The sequence below is a fragment of the Desmodus rotundus genome, chromosome 12, assembly GCF_022682495.2.
Source record: "Desmodus rotundus isolate HL8 chromosome 12, HLdesRot8A.1, whole genome shotgun sequence".
Taxonomy (NCBI): domain Eukaryota; kingdom Metazoa; phylum Chordata; class Mammalia; order Chiroptera; family Phyllostomidae; genus Desmodus; species Desmodus rotundus.
The window spans coordinates 50972513-50991163 of NC_071398.1; the positions used below are offsets into that span (position 1 = coordinate 50972513).

Genomic DNA, 18651 nt, shown 5'->3' on the forward strand with positions numbered 1-18651 from the left:
CCACTCCACTCTCAGATTAACAGCTCCACTATTGCAGATCTATCATGTAAATGCTCCCAGATATTAGCTCCTGGTTTTTCACCCCCACCTTCAGTGCTTACCTCTGTACTTTCTAGCCTCATCCTCTCTATCAGTTTTCTTGACTTAATATTTCAATTAAACACTTGGTAATTCCTAATAAATTAGCTGGTCTATAGTTAGGGATCCTGCAGTATTACTCATTTCTGGTGCTGGATAAATTTATATCACTGGGCACATTTTGAAGAGTTAATTAGGATGGAAAAACCAACTACAGCCTCCATATTGACTACCAGGTGTGTTTCAATAATGGGAACTCTGCCACACTTTACAGTAGGGATTTCTAAGTTCCCCAATAGCTTTCCTCACCAATGATTTCAGACATTCTGTCTCCCATCATAGCCCAATATCATTTAATTCAACAGTAAGGGTCAACCTCATTTGAAAAGGAGAATTATGTCTCAGCACAGGCAAGTTACTATCGCTGGTGATGGATAACAGTTTTTGAGTGCTAATTAAGTCACATTTCTCCATAACCTTTTATAATTTTTATTTATTTTATTTTATATATATTTTTCTTACATTTTTTCCATTACCATTTCGTCCCTTTATACTCCCCCTCCCCCCCAGCAATCACCACACTGTTGTCCCTGTCCATGATGTTTATTGATTTTAGCGAGAGGAAAAGAGAGACGTTGATTTGTTGTTCCATTTATTTAAGCATTCATTGGTTGATTCATTTTTTTCCTTTATTGAATTTATTGGGGTGACCCTGGCTATCCATATTATACAGGTTTCAGGGGAACAATTCTACAACACATAATCTATAATACTGTATTGGGTTTTCACCACCCCAAGTCAAGTCTCCATCATTGGTTAATTTTTTTTAATTTTTATTCGAGATTTTATTTATTTACTTTTAGAGAGAGGGGAAAGGAGGGAGGAAGACAGGGAGAGAAACATCCTTTGGTTGCCTCTCCTACGCACCGGGCAGGGATGGAACCAGCAACCCATGCACATGTCCTGAGGAGGATTCGAACCTGCAATCCTTCGCCCTGCGGGACAACGCCCAACCAACTGAGCCTCACCCGCCAGGGCACTGGTTGATTCTTGTGTGTGCCCTGACAAACCGCAACCTTAGCCTACCTGGATGACAGTCTAATCAACCTTGTCGCCCAGCCAGGGTGGGTGGGGTAAGTCCTAAACACCCGACAACCCGCTCCAGCTCCAGCGGTCGATCCCCTCCAAGTGGCTTGTAGAAAAAAACTACATTACCCAGAAAACTGTGCACCGAGTGTGCGCTCGGTCGGCCTCTAGACCAATGATAGTCCAATGTTTCCTCTGATAGGGCGGGCCTTCTGGGCGTGGTGCTTACGTCATTTACGTGCGACCGTTCTGTCCACGCCAGCTGTGGGGAGGCGGTCGCTGCTTGTGGTCGGTCCTAGCGGGGCGCTTCGAAAACGATCAAAAGGGAGGCTGAGACGCACCTCTGCCCTTTTGGACGAGCGGCGAGCCTCCCCGTGGGCGGGGAGTGCGACAGTCAGCCGAGGTCACCCCGAGGGCAAGGAAAAGGTGACGGTCGCGTGAGCCCGCGGGACCCGCCTCGGTCGTCGCCTCTCCGGGCCCCTCTCGCTGTACAGAGTCCCGTGATGGCGGCGGCCTGCGTGGACCCGGCGCAGGTGAGTGGACCGCGGTTTGGGCATTGTGTCTTCTTTGCCGGTTCGGAGACGGCTCCTGGGGTAGGGTGGAGGCCAGGTCGGCCATTGAATTCTTCGTTGTTCTTGTCGTTTATTTAAAGTGGAGCTGGCTTGTCACTTTAATCTGTCTTTGAACGCGAGAAGCTGAATATACGAATGGACAGTAGACAGACCAGACAGGAAAATAGAACTTTGACCCACAACCTGCAGCCGCCAGCCCAGGAAACTAGGCCCTTACATACAGTGAACAACGCAGGAAGCCAGATCACTGTCTTTAAAGAGTGACTTCGTTAACTGTCAGCCCCAGGTGGCCAGGATTTGATTGATAACCCCTTTTTCTAATTTTTTTGCCTACTTCCAACTTAAGACTAACCAAAGAAAGTTGTATATTTACCCTAAACAATCATACAGGATGCTATGTGATTGCATGTCAGAGACTTCATATTATTTAAACATATATCATCTGGTAGTCCATGTGGAGGTTCTGTTTGGTTTTTCTCTTCTCATCTACTTGTCCAAAATGTATTCAGTGATGTCAGTTCATCCAGCACCAGAAATGAGTACTATTGCAGGATCCCTGTGTACAGACCAGTTCATCTATTAGGAATTGCCAAGAGTTTAATTGAAATATCAAATCAAAACTGATAGGGAGGAGGGTGAAGCTAGAAAGCACAGAGAGGCAAGCACTGAAGGTGGAGGTGAAAAACCATGAGCCATTGTCTGGGAGCATTTATTTATGTATTGTTTTTGCTTTAATAGTTCTGTTGTATTTTTTCCTGTTACCAGTTACCTTCCTTATGTAGGTAGCACTTAAATGATGGCTCTGCAGTAGTAAGGCTGTGGGTCTGAGAGTGGAGTGGCAGAATTAATTGTGTTTAGTGAGGGGGTCTGGTCATCACAGAGCTGTGGTCCTATACCTGCTGGACATTTCATGTGGAGGAGAATGTGTAGAATGTGGCGGCGGGAGTAACATGAGCAAGGCAAACTCCATATGCAGTGTGTTTGGTCGGGAGTCAATGGTGAATATGATGACTTGAGAGCTGGGGACTTGTCATGTGGTTTTGGAATATTTGATTTTCCCTTTTATGGATAGTCTTATAAAACAAATTTATTCATTATAGATAAAAAAAGAACTGGGGACTTTTAGTTACTTTAAGACATGATGCAACTAATATAAAATAAAATTGCTGTAATTGGGGGGAAGAAAAGACATGATGTGAAGCTCTCAGCATGGGGCAGTCGCCTAGCAGGACCAGTGAGACTCAGGCACATCTGTTATTACCATTACTGGTATTATTACTGTCATTACTTCCTCATTCTTCTGACGTGGTGGAGTCCTTCTTACTGTCTGCATCTCACAATCCACATGCCACTTCCATTGTCTTGTCTCAGTTACAATGGCTCCTGCATAGGAAGTTTTTCTCCTACACTGTTGTATTATGTCCAAAGCATTGTCGACCTCCCCCTGAGCCCTGCGCAGAGCTCAGCCCTCAGGAGGTGCTTGCAGCTCTGGGCCTTGATGTCTGCACCTTTACCGTGATGCAGAGACGATTGCTGGTTCCATCCAGCAACCCCAAGGCCAACTCCACTTCCTCTGTTTGACTTTCCAGGTGTCTGTGACCTTTGATGATGTGGCCGTGACCTTCACCCAGGAGGAGTGGGGGCAGCTGGACCCAGCCCAGAGGACTCTGTACCAGGAGGTGATGGTGGAGACCTGCAGGCTCCTGGTGTCTCTGGGTGAGTCCTCCCCAGCTCTGCCATGTGGGGGTCACCTGCCATTTCCTGATTCCATCCTCTGGCTCCAGACCCGGTGGTCAGGAAGGTCTCAGGAGCCCTCTCTCCTCCTCCCCACAGCCTCAGTCATTTCCTAAACTCGCCTCTTCTTGCCAGGTTTCCATGTGCCTCTTGGGCAAGAAACATAGTTTCCCTTTTGATTCCAGAAAGTGGTGGAAGGAAAGGTGGTTGCGTGCAGAACCCAAAGGCAGGATATCCAGTCGGGCCCTTTCAGGACTGGTACAGGAACTGGGAACTACCGGATTCTACCCAGGCTCCTGGGTCTCTTGTCCTGGCTTCTCTCTCTGGGTCTGCTCGTGTCACGCTATTCAGAATGGCTTTTTCTGCTTAGGGAGTTTGTGACAGTATTGGCCACCTCAGTCTCTGCTCTTTGTGGCCGCTTGTCAAGAGTGCCAGGGTTGAGAAACTCCAGCTTATGTGGTCTTGTGCTTGAAAATAATCTCAGGACCACTCAGCGCAAGAGAAAAGAGGGCTGAGAATCCAAGGCACGCCTGTTTTTACAGAACTGGAAGTATGATTTGTGTCAATGAGAAGAGATTAAACAAAATGAGGAAATGTTTGAGACATTTAGGTATTTTATAACAAAATTTAAAAAATTAAAAGTCTGCATCTGTCTCCGCCGACTTCATCACTCACCTTTGCTCACTGTGCTGCAGTTAAGCGGGCTCTTTGCTGCTCCCCATGCACATGACTATGCCTGCCCCACCCCACCTCCCGCTCTGCACTGCTGTTCGGTCTGCCTGGGGAGTGTCTTGGGAGGTTCAGCCTTTTATAAGGTTGCACCATGTTGGCCCACTCACATCCTCCTCACCTGTTACCTGCCCTGACACCTTGCTTTCTCTGCCACCCTGTTTATATCTTTCTAAGCCAGTGGTTGTCATCGAAGACAATGTTCCCCAGGGGAACTCGTCAGTGTCTGCAGCCATTTATGGTCACAACTAGGATGAGGTTTCTTTGGCCACCTAGTGGGTGGAGCCCTGCAGGGCTGCTAAGCATCCTTATCATGTACAGACACACACTCACTCCCCACCTCCCCAAAGCACGATTGCCTGGACCTTGATGTCGGTTGTGCAGAGGGTGAGAAACCCTGTTGCGAGGGCGCATGGGCATTTCCTCAGGGGCATAGAGACACCCTGCGGAAGCTGCTTCTTCATTTTATCTCTTTCCTGCCTCCTGATGGTTGTTGAGAGAAAGTCTGGGTTCAGAGCTGAATCTTATCCCTCGCCTCCCACCTGTTCTAATTTTCCTTTTTCAAAGAAAGAGCATGCATTGCTGATTTCACTGCTGCACTTACAGGTTGACTTGCCATCAAGGAAGGTGACTCTGTGTTTCCCATTTACCAGCGTGACACAGGAGTCCCTTTTAAAAGCAATGTAAGAGCAAAAAAAGAGGGCCACTTTTAAGAAAAGTGGTTAATAACAGTCACAGCTTGCTCAGGTCCTTGGGGCACTGGCTGCAGGTCAGGCCTGTTCCCGGTACTTCCTGCTCCAGCCACTTAATTCTCAGAGTGCCCCAGGCCTCGGCAAAGTCAAGAAGACTTGGTGGCTGCAGTGAGTCCTTCATACAGTTGAACTCACTCAGTGTAAAGCACACATCTTTATTTTTTGAAGCTGTCCTCTGTATTACTTTTTGTAGTAATCCTTTTTTGTGAAATGTTGAAGATGAGACTTGATGTTTCTGTAAATTTCTGTATGTGACCATATCACTTAGTTGGATTCTCAATTTTATTATTTTTTAGTAGTTCATGAGTTGCTGAAGTCTCCCATCACTGAGTCTGCCCCTCCCCCAGCTCCTGTTCCCCAAGGATGAAACTCCTTGCTCAGGTCCCTGCCTCACCACCACTTCGTTTCAGGCTGCTGCCCCAACACAAAGGTGTTTCCTGTTTCTTCCTTAGTGGAGTGTTTGGAAGACGAGTGTCTGGAGCCAGAGTCCTAGTATTCAGTCCAACTCTGCTCCTTAAAACTGTGTGGCATTCATTGGGCAAGTTACTAAATCTGTGTGTGCCTTCGTGTACTCGTTGGTAAAATGGGGTAATGTGGCATCTACTCCCTAATAGTGTGGCAAGGCTAGATGGGTGTCTTACGGAAAAGGCTCAGAACAATGCCTGGTGTTAGCAGGTTATATGCAGGTTAGCAGTTAAAGACCCTGCTGCTATCACTAGTGTTGTACACTTACCAGAATTCTCATCCGTCCCCATGTCTGGACTCAGCACCTTCTGGAGTGGAGTCCTGTAGTGGAGTTTAATCAAGCTTTATTTTTATACGGATTTGTTATATGACATCGAAGGAACAGGTCCATGGCATGATTTTTCAAGCAGGAAAAGTCTATACAGAAATACCAAGAAAATGCACAGGAAGTTCTACAGATTTAATCATGCTAAACAAAGGTTGCTTTGACCAGGAGGGCTATCAATCAGACAACCACAATTAACTACATGTACAAAGTTTCAAATGGCTATTGATCATTTGATGTCTTAACAAAGTTTACAGAATTTGGCATAGGTCAAAAAGATACATTAGACTAGTCAGCTGTTATATGTGAACTATTAAAGGGCCTATGTGGTTAGGCTTTCTAACTCAGCCGTCTGTCTTCCTGTCTAGGTTCTCTCTTTATGCAGTTTGCAGGGAATGATCTTTGTATTTGTTCCCTCGTGCTTAAACCATAATAGTTCACCTATTTTCCTTGCTTTTTTACCCATCTAGTTCCGTCAATTATTACTCCTGTCCAAGGTATAGAGGGGATTGTATTAAGGGTGATATCTAGTAAAACTTTTCTCCATTTTTCGGGCAGCTGGTCTGCCCATTGCCTAATATTAATCCTCCAATATGTAGGGGAAGTAGGCTGCGGAAGGGTTATAAGGGACTTTTGGTCTATGGCCAAGAAATCATTCGGTACAACTTCATTAGAATTCTGCGGATCACTAGGCCTGACATACAGGTGTCTAAAAATCCCACCACCTATTAACAGCAAAAACAAACATGCAAGAAGAAATAGACGGGAAATCCAGCCACAGTTGCCTCTGCTGTGCAGATGCATCTCATCCGTCCCGACTGTGTCAAGGGTCGGCTGTTGGTCTGCTCCCGACAGGTTTCCATATTGGTTCTGCTGTTCACCACTTCTCTTCTCTTTGGCAAATCATATTATCTGGTGGAAGCTTGGGTTCTTCATCTATAAAATGGTGCTGATTACAGTACGTACTGCTGGGGATGCAATAAGGAAATCCTGAGAGAGAATCCTCATTTTGCCCCTGGTCTATAGCAGAATCATAGTAAACTTAGGGTCTAAAAAAGACCTAGATCAATGAAGGCACATACGTTGTTTTATTTATTTTTTGTTTTTGCTTACTTTTTCATTGTATTTTTTCCATTACCATTTATCCCCTCTATCCACCTCCACCCACCCCCTCCCCCTGCATATACCTTGTTGTGAATGAAAAGAGTCAAGCCCTTACAGGTGTGGCTTAGTTGGTTGAGCCTCATCCAGCAAAGTGAAAGGTCGCTGGTTCGATTCCAGTCAGGGCATATGCCTGGGTTGTAGGTCTGACACATGGTTGGGATGCATGTGAGAGGCAACTGACCACTGTTTCTCTCCCTGTCCTCTCCCTTTCTTCTTCTCTCTCTAATAATAAATAAATTAAATCTTTTGTTTTTTGAAAGAAGAAAGCCAATATTTTAAATGTCATTGCTTGAATTACTCCATAAATTCATTTTACTTTTGGAACAATATAATGCATTTCAGTTGCCTGTCACAGTCCTTTGACTATGATTATACTCTCTACATACTAAGTTTTTGACTTAGTATTAGGAATTAAAAACTCCATATAAATATGACGTATTTTGATTCCAGGTCATGTGCCATGTTTTGTTTGTGCAGATGGGAGCAGCTTCATTCTGAGGCCTTGTCTACATCCTCAAGTCCCAGACTAGACTGAGAGATTTTGTTTCTTTTCACAAAAATCCTTATGTCCTCATTTTTCTCCATGAACAGGGTGTCCTGTTCCCAGACATGAGCTGATCCACCAGCTGGAACATGGCCAGGAGCTGCGGATGGTGAAGAAGGATCTGTCCCAAAGCACCTATCCAGGTAGGAGCCAAGATGGGGGCAAACAGAAGACCCTGCAGCCTGGAGACCTTCAGGAGACACTGGCCATGGATTTGGGAAGACTCTTTATGCTACAGGATTCAGTTTGCTGTTGTATAGTTGAGGATTTTTGTATCAGTGTTCACGAGGGATATTGGCCTGTAGCTTTGTTTTCTTGTAGTGATTTGGCTTTGGTATGATAATGCTGGCCTGTGAATGAGTGTAGAAGTGTTTTTATGCTTCAATTTTGGAAGGATTTGAGAAGAATTGGTATTCTTTAAAAAGATTTGGTATAATTTGCAAGTGAAGCCATCAGGTCCAAGGTTTTCTATTGTTGGGAGACTTTTAAAAAGATTTTATTTATTAATTTTTAGAAAGAGGGGAAGGAGCCCTGGCTGGTGTGGCTCAGTGGATTGAGTGCTGGCCTGCAAACCAAAGGGTTGCTGGATCGACTCCTAGAAAGACGGGAAGGAAGGAAGAAAGAGAGGGAGAGAAACATCAGTGTGTGGTTGCCTCTCATACACCCCCAAACTGGGGACCTGGCCTGCAACCCAGGCTTTTGCCCTGACTGGGAATCAAACTGGTGATCCTTGGGTTCATAGGCTGGCGCTCAATCCATCGAGCCACACCAGCCAGGGCAAGAGATTTTTGATTAATAATTCAATCTCCTTTCGAATTATAGGTCTATTCAGATTCTGTATTTCTTCATGATTTAGTCTGAATAGGTTTTATGTTTCTAGGAATTTTTCCATGTAATCTAGGTTTTCTAGTTTGTTGATGTACACTTGTTCATAGTATTCTGTTACATTCTTTATTATTATCATTATTATTATTATTTCTGAGGAAGTAGAATTGACAGGACTGTCTCTACTTCCATTTCTCATTTTAGTAATTTGATTATTTTTTCTTTTTCTTTTTGTTAGTTAATCTGTTTAAAATTTTGTCCATTTGTTGATCTGTTCAAAGACCAACTTTTTGGTTTTTAAAACAATATTTTAATTGATTTGTTTATTTTAGAGAGAGAAACACCGATCTCATGTTCCACTTACTTATGCATTCATTGGTTGATTCTTGTGTGCAACCTGAGCAGGGATGGAACCCGCAACCTTGGTGTATCAGGACGACCCTCTAAACAACTGAGCTATGAATAGGGCCTGTTTTTGAATTTTCTCTATTTTTCTATTCTCCATATCATTTATATTTAATATTCATTATTGCCTTCCTTCTGCTAGTGAGCTTAGTTTGTTGTTCTTTTCCTACTTCCCTAAATTGTGAAGTTAGATTGTTGATTTGAGTTCTTGTTCCTTTTTAATGTAAGTATTTGTAGTGATAAATTTTCCTCTTAACACTATTTTCACCACATCCTGTAAGTTTTGGTGTGTTAAGTTTTTGTTTTCATTAGAAACAGATTATACTTGCATATCTTTTTCAATTTATTGAAGACTGGGAAGTGGGGCCTTGGTGGAAGGGGGAAAATGAGGCACATCTATAATAGTGTCAACAATTAAAAATAAATAACAGAAATTTGTCGAGACTTAATTTGTGGTATAAGATGTGGTCCACCCTGAAAAATGTCCCGTGAATGCTGTTGTTGTTAGGTAGAATGTTATATGTCTGTCTGCTTAAGTTGGTTTACTATGGTAAGTCCTTTATTTTTTTTCTTTTGTCCAGTTCCATTACTGAGAATGGGGTATTGAAGTCTTCATCTATTATTGTGGAAGTCTCTTTCTCCCTTCCATTCTGTCACTTTAATTTATATATTTTAATTGGCTTTCCTTAAGTATGTATTTACAATTATGTCTTTTTGTTGTATTATACCTTTTATTAATACATTCATGCTCCACATAACATTTTGGTCAATGGTGGACTGTACATGCAGTGGTGGTCCCATAAGACTGTAATCTCAGTTTAATCATTTATGCTGTATTTATACTGTACCTTTTTTACTTTGAGATATGTTTAGGTACATACTTACCATTATATTAAAATTGCCTACAGTATTCAGTATAGTAACATGCTGTATAGGCTTGAAGCCTAGGAGTAATCTGCTATACCATGTAGCCCAGGTGCGAATATAGTACGCTATAACTTCTAGCTTTGTGTAAGTACACTTTGTGATGTTTGCACAATGCTAAACGGCCTAATGATGCATTTCTCAGAACAAATCCTTTTGGGTATAGAATCTCCTTCATTGGCTCCTGTTATCTCTTTTGACTTATCATCTATTTTTGACTGATGTTAATACAGCCACCACTGCTCTCTGTTGGTTAGTGGAATATCTTTTTTATATCCTCTTACTTTCACTCTCTTTGTGTCTTTGGATATAAAGTGAGTCTCTTGTAGATGGCATCTACTTTGATCATGAGTTTTTATCAGTTCTGCCAATCTCTGTCTTTCAGTTGGAAAGTTTAACTGATTTACATTTAAAGTAGTTACTGATATGAAGAGACTTCTGTCATCTTGATACTTGTTTTCTGCATGCATGATAGCTTTTTTGTCCCTCATTTCCTAAATTACTGTCTTCTCTTGTGCTTAGTTGTTTTTTTTTTTTGTAGTAAAATATTTAAATTCTTTTCTCATTTCCTTTTGCTTATAGTCTCCTATTGCTATTTTCTTTGTAGGATTACATTTAATGTCTCAAAGTTGCAACACTGATTTGTTTTTATACCAACTAAACTTCAGTAACATAAAACAATACTCTTTTACAGCTTTGTTCTCACTCATTTCAGTTGTTCAAGTCACAAAATTACATCTTTATTGTATGCCAAAAATCAAACTAATAACTCTTTTAAATGCATTAGTCTCTTTTTGTAGGAAACTAGATATGGGGTTATAATGTTACAACAATACTAGCTTTTAGATTTAAAAATGTTAAAAAAAAATCATCTTCTAAATCACATAGAAAACAAGAAGTGGAATTAAAAATCATTTTTACAATACTAGCTTTTATAACTGCCTATGTACTTATCTGTATTAAAACCGTTATCACTTTGTATGGCTTTGAGTTCCTGTTTAGTGGCCTTTCATTTTCACCCACAAGTCTTCCTTGAGAATTTCTTGCAAGGCAGTTCTAGTGGTAACAATCACTCTCAGCTTTTTAAAAAAATATATGTTTATTGATTTTAGAAAGAGAGGACAGGGGAAAAAGAGTGACAGAAACATCGGTGTGAGAGAGAAACACTGATTGGTTGCCTCCCATACACACCCCGACTGGACATTGAACCTGCAACGTAGGCATGTGCCTGACCTGGAATCAACAACCCTAACCTTTTGGTGTACGGGATAACATGCCAACTAAACTACACCAGCTTGGGCTCCCTCAGCTTTTATCTATGGGAATGTTTTAATTTTTCCCTCACTCTTACAGGACAGTTTTGCCAGATACATGATTCTTGGTTGACAGTATTTTCTTTTACTCTTGAATATATTCACCCACTCCCTTCTGGCCTCTCAAGTTTCTAGTGAGAACTTTGCTGATAAATTTATTGACAATTTCTTCTATGTGAGGAGTTGTTTCATGAATGCTATCAAGATACTCTATTTTTGGTATTCAAACATTTGATTAGGTTTTCTTAGAGTGAGACTATTTGAATTTATTTTCCTTGGAGTTCATTGAGATTCGTAGGTGTTTATATTGATACCTTCATTAAAATTTTGAAAGTTTTAAGCCCTTTCTTCAAGTATTCTCTCTTAACCTTTCTCTTCTTCTGGGAATCCCATCATGAGTATATTAGTTCCCTTGGTGGTGTATCACAGGTCTGTTAGGTTCTGGTCACTTCAATCTCTTTTTTGGTTGTCATTGTTAAAGATTTTGTTCTTAGAGCAAAAGGGAGGGAGAAAGAGAGGGAGAAAAACATTGATGTACGAGAGACATTGATCAGTGGCCTCTCACATGCATGCCCCAGGTGGGGACCTGGCCCGCAACCCAGGCTTGTGACCTGACTGGGAATTGAACCTGCAACCTTTCGGTCTGTGGGATGACCTTCAACCCTCTAAGCCACACCAGTCAGGCCTCTTCAATCTCTTTTCTGTTCCTCAGATGCAATAATTTTCATTCTCCTGTCTTCAAGTTTGCTGATATCTTCTTCTTCTTACTCAAATCTTTCTTTGTGTCCCTCTTCTAATTTTTTTCATTTCACTTATTTTACTTTTTCAGAAATTATTTTTTTAAGGTTTTCTAGCTCTTTATTGATATTTCCATTTTGTTTATACATAATTATTTTTACTTCATATCTTCCTTCAGCTCTTTGAACTTCCTTAAGATGGTTTTAAAAAAAATCTTTGTCCAGTAGATCTGCATCAGATGTTTTTCAGAGTTTTTGGAGGACTTCCAAACGTGAGTTGCCATGTCCTCGGGGACTCATTAAACTTCTTACATTGATGTTGACGATACATGCATGAAGTATTTCCAGTCTAAGAATTTTACCTGGCATCAGTGTTCAGAGTTTTGTTGATCCCTATTTCATAAACACTGTTGATTGACTAATTACCTACACGACTACTCAGTCTCCTGCCATCCTTCCATTTTTTCCAGAAGCCCGGTCATCATATAGCTCAGTGCCCCAACACTCTAATTATACAGTTAGTCTTTCAACTGTGGCTAGGTCTTGAACATAGTCATCTCTCCAGCATAAACTATGTAGGGGATCAAATGAGTTACCTGTTTGCATAAATATCCAATCTGAAATTGACTGTGTCTCCCCTCCAGCACTTCTTCTATTAATCCAGCTACTTCTCTATGTTTCCCATTCAAGGTGTCAATGGTCCCAGGACTAGAAAAGAAAGAAATTTCACCCTGGCTGGTGTGGCTCAGTGGATGGCATGCAAACCAAATGGTTGCTGGTTTGATTCCCAGTCAGGGCACATGACTGGGTTATGGACTAGGTCCCCAGTAGAGGGTGTGCAAGAGGCAACCAAACATTGATGTTTCTCACCCTCTCTTCCCCTCTGTCTAAAAATAAATAAAATCTTTTTTTTTTTTTTTTAAGAAAAAGGAAGATATTTTAATCTTGGTATTCAGAGGTAACAAAATGTAGCAGACACAGAAGCAGTACTTTTGCCTTTTTTTTTTTAATCACTGAAATGCATTTTTTTTTCAATTTGGCATTACTAACAGGCCCTGTTGTGTATTGGATTTCTTTAAGGTGAGAAGGGAAAACCCAAGACCACAGAACCTACTACTTGTGAAACTGCCATATCTGAGAGAGCCTCACTTCAGGAACTAGCACAAGGAGCTGAATCCCCAGAAGACTTCCAGGTGGATCATGACAAGGATCAGAATGGGCCATTGGAATTGGAAGAAGGACAGTTGAAATCAGATACAGACCCGCAGAAGGAGAAGCTTCCTAGGAAACCAAGCTCTGAACATGGTGGCTTAGGGACAGCTAATGACGTGTGTTCAGGAATTGTGCAGCAGGCAGTTCCTTCAGGAGGTGCTCTTCTTGACCATGACTCACATGAATTTGATAAACATCCCATGATTCAGGAAGAGGAAAATATCTTTAAATGTGGTGAATGTGGGAAAGTTTTTAACAAGAAACGCCTCCTTGCTCGACATGAGAGGATTCACTCTGGAGTGAAGCCGTATGAATGCACAGAATGTGGGAAAACCTTTAGTAAGAGCACTTACCTCCTTCAACACCACATGGTCCACACAGGGGAGAAGCCATATAAGTGTATGGAGTGTGGCAAGGCCTTTAACCGCAAGTCGCACCTTACCCAACACCAGCGGATTCACAGTGGAGAGAAGCCCTATAAATGCACTGAATGTGGAAAGGCCTTCACCCATCGCTCCACTTTTGTCTTGCATAACAGGAGCCATACTGGAGAAAAACCCTTTGTTTGCAAAGAATGTGGTAAAGCCTTCCGAGATAGGCCAGGTTTCATTCGACACTACATCATCCACAGTGGTGAGAATCCCTATGAGTGCTTCGAGTGTGGCAAGGTCTTCAAACACAGGTCATACCTCATGTGGCACCAGCAGACTCACACAGGGGAGAAGCCCTATGAGTGCAGTGAGTGTGGGAAGGCTTTCTGTGAGAGTGCAGCCCTCATTCACCACTATGTCATCCATACTGGGGAGAAGCCCTTTGAGTGCCTGGAGTGTGGGAAGGCCTTCAACCACAGGTCGTACCTCAAGAGGCACCAGCGGATCCACACTGGAGAGAAGCCTTATGTTTGTGGTGAGTGTGGAAAGGCCTTCACCCACTGCTCCACTTTTATCTTGCATAAGAGGGCCCACACTGGAGAGAAACCTTTTGAGTGTAAAGAATGTGGGAAAGCCTTCAGCAATCGGGCAGACCTCATTCGACACTTCAGCATCCACACTGGAGAGAAGCCCTATGAGTGCAGTGAGTGTGGGAAGGCCTTTAACCGCAGGTCAGGCCTCACGCGGCACCAGCGGATTCACAGTGGAGAGAAGCCCTATGAGTGCATGGAGTGTGGGAAAACCTTCTGCTGGAGCACTAACCTCATTCGACACTCCATCATCCACACTGGAGAGAAGCCCTATGAATGCAGTGAGTGTGGAAAGGCCTTTAGTCGTAGCTCATCCCTCAGTCAGCATCAAAGGGTTCATACTGGGAGAAACCCTGTCAGTGTAACAGAAGTGAGAAGACCCTTCACAAGTGCACAATCCTCAGTCAATCTCCAAGAACTCCTGTTGGGGAAAGACTTTTTGAATGTAAACACTGTGGAGAATGTTTTGACAGAAGAAACATCTTACTCAGAATCTAATCATTCATACCAAAGAGAAGGCCCACAATTTTCTTCTCTGTGAGAAAACTTATTACAAAATACCAGTTGTCATCTAATGAGTCATATTGAAAAATGACCCTGCCTAGAGCCTTATTCTGCATCTGAGAATTCATCCAGGAGGGAGACCCAGTGGTTATTAGGCACTTAGAAAACCTTCAGCTGTATCTTCTTAGTTTACACTGCAGTGTTATCTCAGGAATTTTTTTCTCTGAAAAGAAGGGAGCGACTTAGAAGAGAAAATGAACTACAACCAGTTCTTTCAAACCCCTTGCCATACCTATGACACTTTGTCATGGGTTTCTTAGTTTGGTTGCCAGGAGGAGAATTTTGTGTCCAAGGTAAAGGACCTAGGTTCTTTATGTGTCTTATACATATATTCATTGCTGTCTAGTGTCCAGAGTGTTTGACAATGAGGGCAGGTCTGGAAACTTTCATTGAACATATTTGTTCTAAAACATTGTCTCTACTCTTAAGGAGCTTAATTTTTGTGAGAAATATGAAGGCTTGAACCATCAAATACCCTTCTATGTGAGATAAGAGTACACATATGTATGGTCACATTTTATTGCACCAGTTGGCACTGTTTAAGGCTTTGATTTTTAAAAAACAAGTCTTTTCTTCGTGTGGTTTTAAAGACCTAGTACTTTGACATATTCTTGGTCCTGTACTGTTGGTTTACTTGATTGCTGTAGTTATATGTAAATTTTTAATTGGGTAAAGTGGTTATTCTGTCCATATTTTTTAATTTAAAATTTATTTATCATTCTGAGTTACTTTGAATTTTTTAGATATGCTTGACTTTTTTTTTTAACCAAACAAATCTTTATCAAATTTTGACAGAAATTGAGTTAAATTGGCAAATCAATTTGTTGAGAATAGGCATCTTCATTTTGTTGGGTCTTCCATTTATATAAGATGGTATGCCTCTACATTTAAGTATTATTTCATTTTTATAAATTTCAATAACTGTTCTTGTACAATTTTTGTAAATTTTTGGTAGTATACAAATATAATGATTTTTGGATGTTATTTTTGGCATCCTACAAATTTGCTGAACTATAACCATTTATTTTGATAGAATGCTGGGATTTTTCTGTAGAAGTATAATTTGCAAATAGAGATAGTTTTATTTCTTTTGATCTGTATATCTGTTTTTTTGTTGTTGTTGTCTAATTGCACTAGTTAGGATTTCCAATATAATGTTGAATAGGAGTAGCCAGACAGATATCCTTGCCTGGTTCCTGATATTAGGGGAAAAACATTCAGTTTTTCATCATTAAATACAGTGTTAGTCTTAAGGTTTTCTTCATAAAGGTTTCTTACCAAGTTTAGAAGATTTCCCATATTCCTAATTTGCTAAGTTTTTTTGTTATTTTGAATTGGTGTTGAATTTTATCAAATGCTTTTTCTCTATCAGTCAATACAACCTTTTTATTTTTCTGTAGCCTATTGATATGATGTTTTAATGTTGTTTGTATGCTTGGAATTAGCTCCACTTGATCATGGAGTGTAATTATATATTACAGTATTCAATACGTTAGTATTTTTATTGAGGAAGTTCTCCTTTATTTTCATGAAAGATAATATTTAGGGTTTTTTTCTCTTAATTTCATTCTTGTGTTTTGTTTGCTGGTTTTGTACTGTCATTGTCAGGTTTTGATGTCTGTCTGATACTGGCCTCTCCCAACATGTGTTGAGAGTTGTTTCTTCTATTGTTTAGAAGACAATATGTAGAATTGGTTTTGTTCTTTTAATGTTTGGTAGCATTCTCCAGTGAACCATTTAGTCCTGGAGGTATTCTTTTGGATGTTTTTAACTGTGTATTTATTTTATTTAATATGGATAGAACTATTGAGAGTATCTATTTCATATTGGATGAATTTTCATTGTTTGTTTTTTCCTAGGAATTATACCATTTCACCTAAATTTTCTCATTTGCTTCAAGTATTCCTTTAGTATTCTTTTGATGGCAGCAGAATTTGTTTATATACCCTATTTTATCCCTGATACTGGAAATGTTTTAACTTTTTATCTTTGTCAATCTTGTTAGTAATTATCAATGCTTTGATCATTTTGAAGAACTAGCACTTTTATCAGTTTTTGCTCCCATTGTCTTTCTGTTCGTAATTTCACTGGTTTTCTGATCTTTATTACATTCTTTCTTTTTCTACTTGCTTTAGTTGTATTTTCCTCTGTAGTTTCTAGAGGAGGGTGCTCAGATTATTGACTTGAGATTTTCTTTTCTAACACAAGCATTAAATTGTATAATTGTTCCTCAAGCAAGGCACTGTTTTAACTTCATCTCACAAGTTTTGATGTGTTTTAATTACATTTCATTCAGTTCTAAATATTTCTTCACTCAAGACTTCCTCTCTAAACCAGTTTGGCATATTTCATGCTCTCTTTTTGTTATTGACTTCTAGTTTGTTGTATGTTTCATCTGGATGTTTAAATTTGTTGTGGTTTGTTTTATTATCCATGACATAGTCTGTCTCAATGAATCTTGTATAAGGCTGCTTAAAAAAAAATATTTTTTACTGTTGTTGAATGGGGTTTCTGTAGATGTTAACACAATGCTGTTGGTTGATGATGATATTCAGATTTTCTACACCCTTGTTGATTTTCTATGTTGTATTTCTATCAATAGCTGAAAGATGGCTGTTGACGTCCTGCCGTATGCAATTGTGGAATTGTCTGTTCCTCCTTTAAGTTCTGTCAGTTTTTGCTTCATGTATTTCAAAGCTCTGTTGTTTGGTGCATACACGTTTAGGATCACTATGCCATCTTGGTCTACTGACCCTTTCGTCATTATTTAATGTCACTTTTTGCCCTGTAAATTTTCTTTGCTTTGAATTATACTTTATCTGATGTTAATATAGTCACTATTGCATTTTTTTTGGTTATTGTTAGCATGGTTTATATTTTTCCATAACTTCATTTTCAATCTTATTATACATTACATTTGAAATAAGTTTCTGTGAATAACATATATACTTGAGTCATGCTTTCTTTTTATCCATTTTACCAATTTCTGGTTTTAAATTGTTACATTTAGACCACTTAGAATTATTTATGATACGTTAGGACTTAAGTCTGCCATTTTATGATTTTTGTTTTTGTTCCCTGTTTATTGTTCCCGTTTCTGTTTTGGCTTCCTGTGGGTTACTTTAGATTTTAGTATTCCATTTGTTATATCTATGATGTTTTTGTGTATATCTCTTTGTATTTTAGTGATCACTCTAGGTATTATATTATACATACATAACTTATCACAACCTATATCAACATTTTAGAAACCTTACTTTCATTGGGTCCCTTTACGTTCTCCATTCTTTAACATAATTATTTTCTGTTCACATGCTATGCACTGTATTTGGTGATTTGATTTTTTTTGCTTCACCTTTTGAACAATTTTTACAAAACTCATGAGAAGTTGTAGTCTGTTCACCTTTACTTTTATGCATTCCATTGTTTGTTCTTTCTTCCTGAAGTCCCAAGGTTTCTCCCCTTAACATTTCCTTTCTTTTTCACTAATTCCTATACTCTTCTAGGGTAGGTCTCTCTGGTAACAAATGTTTTTGTTTCTCACTTAAAAATGTCTTCATGCCCCTTCATTCTTTTTTTTTTAGTCCCCTTCATTCTTAAAGGATATTCTTGTGGGATATAGGATTCGGGATTAGCCTTCCTGGGTTTCATAGGAAAAATCTGCTGCCATTCGATCCTTTGTTTCCTGTCAGCGGTGCATCCTGTCAGGCTGCTTTCAGAGTGTTGTTTTCTTTGTATACAGAGTTCAGAAGTTTGAGTAGGGTGTAACCTGGCACGAAAGTTAGAGGAGGTTAATCCTGTTTAGTTAACTTTTTGAATCTGTTGGTTTAGGCCCTTTGCCAAATTTGAGAACGTTTTAATTATTAATTCTTCAAATAGTTTATTCAACCGCACACTTTCTCCTCCCTTTCAGGGACTTTAGTAACATGAGGTAGATCCCTTGGTTTTGTTTCTCAGGTCCATCAGGCTCCCAGCTGTATTTTCCCTCCAATCTATTTTTTCTGTTGCACAGATTAATTGATTTCATTTTGTCTTTGTGATGAGCTCACTGATTTCTCTCTCATATCTAATCTGTTGAGATCACCCAGTGAGTTTGCAGTTTGGGTTTTGAATTTTTCCATTGTTTGATTTCCCTTGGGTTCTTTTATACATCTTCGATTTCTTTACCTACTTTAATGCCAAAGGAGGACTCAGAGAAAACAGGCAAAACCATACTAGTCCAAAGTCATGGTTCTCTGGAGGAATGGGAGGCCTACAGTCT

General features: G+C 40.2%; 1 protein-coding gene across 1 annotated transcript in view; it reads left to right on the forward strand.

The window, feature by feature from the left end:
* Positions 1–1416: 1416 nt before the first annotated feature.
* The window catches only part of LOC112313485 (zinc finger protein 805), a 43740-nt gene continuing 26505 nt past the window's right edge, over positions 1417–18651 (forward strand). Inside the window, 4 exon segments of the mRNA XM_071219977.1 lie at positions 1417–1697; positions 3326–3452; positions 7497–7592; positions 12734–14181. Coding sequence (XP_071076078.1) covers positions 1668–1697; positions 3326–3452; positions 7497–7592; positions 12734–14181 — 1701 coding nt within the window. The 5' untranslated portion in view covers positions 1417–1667.